Raw genomic sequence first — 3,549 nt, forward strand, 5'->3', positions numbered from 1 at the left:
TGCTATGATGTTGGTCCCATGGTAATGGCTGTCATGACTCTGGTTTCCATGACTATTGTCACCATAGGTAGTGGTGTCATAGTTACTATTGGGTTGGAGATTAGACACAGGGGCTGTAGGCTGATTACTCCAGGAAGCTGTCATAAGCTGTTGGAGCTGCTGAGTCAGCTCTAGGACCTGTGCTTGAAGAATAGAAATGGGATCAGGGAATTCTTCTGCTTGTTCCATAATGGTGGATATGGAATAAGGCAGGTGTTGGGTGTGTGTGGTAAGAGTAAAGGCAGGTAAGAGTAGAGGTGGAGTGGTGAAGCAGAGGTTGTCACTTGGAGACTTGGTCTTCTGTTAGGGCAACACAGGCTGACTAAGTCTGCTCACCTAAGAGTGCCAAGAGTCTAAGCAGGCAACAAGGAAGTGGAGTAGACCTGATGACTAAGACCTATCTACAGTATAGGTATCTGTGGATGATCCTAAGAGACCAAGTCTGAAGAGACAGTCCCAGGCAGAGTAGGCCTTATATTTATACCTCTGTGGTGGAACCTGCTAGAACATCTTGCTTACTCAGCCTAGTCAGGTGATCAGGTCATATGACCAAGGATGAGGTCATATGAGGTCATGCACAGCCATGCACAGCAGGTCACCTGACCATCCAATCCTTCCAGCAGGTTCCAGCACATGCCAAGGTATACCAGCTACTTCCATGTCATAAAGGCTTAGTCATGTCTCTTGACCAAGCAATGAGCTGGTGCCCTGACACACTGTTTGTGTACTTCTTTCTTCAGGCTTGCCTCTTGCTGACTGATGAGCTTCTTCAGGGCATGTCTCTTGTTGCACTTTCTGTGCTCATGCCAAGTGGACCCTGCCACCAGCTGACCACACCCACAATCACAGAGGACTGGCAGTTCTTTGGGCATGTCAAGGAGTAGGAGAGAGGGAGAGGGAGAGCTGCATGTATGCTCCCAAGGTGAGTTTCCTGATTTGGATCCTCTAAAGTCCAAATCAGGTAAGTCAACATCCTGTTTCACTCTCTTTGGTTCCCCCATGTGCTCATTTCAGCCCCACTGATGTATTTTCATAGGTACACTATCTAAACATATATATCCAGGTGTGTCAACACGTTTCCCCCCCTTCTCCCCCTTGTCCCCCTCTCTCCTCAACCACCATGGCTCCCTGCAAGCCCCAGCCCAAGAAGCCCAGGCATCTCCCCCCTGCTGCTGCCCCTGCTGCCCCTGCTACTCCCCCTCCTCCTTGTGCTTCTCCTCCTGCTCCCCCCTCAGACAACTTGCTCTCCTCCCTTGACTTCAACCCTCCTGCTCCCCCTTCCCCTGCTCCCCCCTCTGTGATGAATCTGGTCTCCTCTCCTTGCCTTCCCCCTGCCACTGACACTCTGCAGCCTGTGAGTGTCATGCAGACTCCAGCGCCTGGCCAGAAGAGGCCCTCTGAAGAGTCAAACACCCCCAGTGCTCCCAAACATCCCAAGCAACTCCCTGGCAAGCATGTTGACAATGTGGTGGACCTTGCCAAGGCAATGAAGAAGGCCCTCACCATCAAGGAGAAGCTTGCAGTGAAGGATCAGGAAATCTTGGCTGAGAAGGCCAAAACACTTGCTGCTCAAGGTAAGTTCCTTGCAGCTCATATAAGTACTTACTCAGGTATGCGCAGCCCAGATTACTAAACTGATGAAGCTCCTTGAACATGAGAGGAGCAAAAAGAAGAAAGATAATGAGGCTGTCTCCACCCTCATTCTGAAGCCTCCAGGGCAGGCTGGGCATGGGGAGAAATGAAATGGTTATAGGCTCATAGAGGCCATGGGTCTCAAGGACCAAAAGGAGCTTTTCAACAATATGAAAGTAAGTATTATTTACTAATACTACATACAATATATGCTGATCTAAACTACAGCAACATGTACAAGAAGCTTGCATCCAGCACAACCTCGACGTCATGAGGAACATCACTGAACACCCTCCTGCCCTCCTCTTGATGATCTACAAGCAGGTAAGTCATTATCTACCTGTTGAACTCTTATTCACCATTGCACAGGTCAAGGAGAAGTCCCCACAGCTTGCTGCCTTCAACAAGGACTGGGCCACCCAAGCAATGATCCAGCAGTTTGCAAAAAACAGGAAGTATAACACTTGCAAGAAGGAAGCAGGTATTGCAGCAGAGAGGGCCAATTTGGTGTGTGCACTGGAGGAGCAGGATGAGGACAAGGAACAGGCTGAGAATACCAAGGACTTTGCATTGTAAGAATGCATGCAAAGCACTGATTTGAATAGCTTTCATTGTACAATAGTATCATAATACAATTCCTTGCCATGCTTTACTATAGCCCATGGTGTGTGTGTTTCTCTCTCCCAATGTATATTAAATAAAGCCCTCAAAGTGCTGTTTAGAAGTTACTTTTATGAATGAATTTTATTAATAATATTTATTAACTATCTACAAAATACTAATGGGCTGAAATTGGGTGAAAAGCTCTTTTATTATGAACTTTTTCTTAACAAGTCCGGGGGTGGAATATCTTCCCTAATATAGCAACCCCTGTACTTATTTTCGGACCCTGGGGCACCGGTCCGGAGCACTTAAAAGCAGTGCTTCTCAGGGTCCCAGTGGAAGAGGTTTGTCACGTGTGCGGGGTATGCTGTCAGGACTTGTTTATTCTTCGATCGAACGTAGCAGGACAATTCCCATACAACCATGCTTTCCTGTGGTATTCCGTCCGATACTACAGTAATGAGTGTCACAGTTGTATATCTCTAAACGCGTATAGATGCACCAAAATTCCTACTCGTTATTGGTTCTGCGTTTCTTGGTCGCTCGGCCTTGGCTGGGAGATTCACTCCCCGGTATCAATTGGTGTGTCGGTGCCGCATCCTCCTTGGGGTCAGGATAATCTGCAATCTCTAGATCCGGTGGCATCGTCTCGACCAGGTCGTCAAAAAGCGACCAGATCTTCTGTAGATTGGGGTAGAACATGTCGTTATTCCACTCCGCTTCATAGTCATAATGGGCTCTCGCAATGACTGCTCCGATTTCCTTCAGGACAAGCCACCATGGCAAGAATGCGGCCGGTACCATCTCCGGGTCGGTTGCCGGTGTCTTCAGGGGCTCCGACAGCCGACCAAAACTCATGAATCGCTTGCGATCATTCGATGTGTTTCCATACCCGAACAAGAGGTTCCGAGTGTGAACCTGCCTCGGTGCAGGCACCGGATTTGCGGCAGGCACGCTATGGAGGAGTTTGTAGACGGCGACCCAGTACAAATCTTCAGGATCATGAAGTGGAGTGTTCCAAAACTCAGGTGGCTCCGAGGCTACCTGGCCCTCCTGTGGAGCGACAGTGTGTGTGATAGTCTGGCCAAATGGATCGCGGTTTTTATATGCTTGACGTTGCTTGTGCCGGACGGCATCGCGTGGGAGGTACATCCAACGAGAGGCAATCTTCTCTGCAGCCATGAAGAGTGGAGTGCCCTAAGAGCGATATTAGCGACATGCACCGGGATGCAACACCAGATCGTTCAGCATAGTCTCACAGTTCTTATTGTGTGG

General features: G+C 48.9%; 3 protein-coding genes across 3 annotated transcripts; 2 read left to right on the forward strand and 1 right to left on the reverse strand.

Moving 5' to 3' along the window:
• Positions 1 to 1,159: 1,159 nt before the first annotated feature.
• Positions 1,160 to 1,781, forward strand: DACRYDRAFT_111413 (uncharacterized protein; the record flags this gene model as incomplete). Its single annotated transcript, XM_040769232.1, has 2 exons — positions 1,160 to 1,613; positions 1,660 to 1,781. 2 exons carry the CDS (start codon positions 1,160 to 1,162, stop codon positions 1,779 to 1,781), a joined length of 576 nt encoding a protein of 191 aa, XP_040624791.1.
• Positions 1,782 to 1,805: 24 nt separating this feature from the next.
• Positions 1,806 to 2,247, forward strand: DACRYDRAFT_111414 (uncharacterized protein; the record flags this gene model as incomplete). The annotated part of the gene is made up of 3 exons (XM_040769233.1): positions 1,806 to 1,847; positions 1,900 to 1,995; positions 2,041 to 2,247. 3 exons carry the CDS (start codon positions 1,806 to 1,808, stop codon positions 2,245 to 2,247), a joined length of 345 nt encoding a protein of 114 aa, XP_040624792.1.
• Positions 2,248 to 2,784: 537 nt separating this feature from the next.
• DACRYDRAFT_111415 (uncharacterized protein) lies at positions 2,785 to 3,456 on the reverse strand (the record flags this gene model as incomplete). Its single annotated transcript, XM_040769234.1, has 1 exon — positions 2,785 to 3,456. One exon carries the CDS (start codon positions 3,454 to 3,456, stop codon positions 2,785 to 2,787), a length of 672 nt encoding a protein of 223 aa, XP_040624793.1.
• Positions 3,457 to 3,549: the final 93 nt, after the last annotated feature.

Source organism: Dacryopinax primogenitus, assembly GCF_000292625.1.
Source record: "Dacryopinax primogenitus strain DJM-731 SS1 chromosome Unknown DACRYscaffold_21, whole genome shotgun sequence".
NCBI lineage: Eukaryota > Fungi > Basidiomycota > Dacrymycetes > Dacrymycetales > Dacrymycetaceae > Dacryopinax > Dacryopinax primogenitus.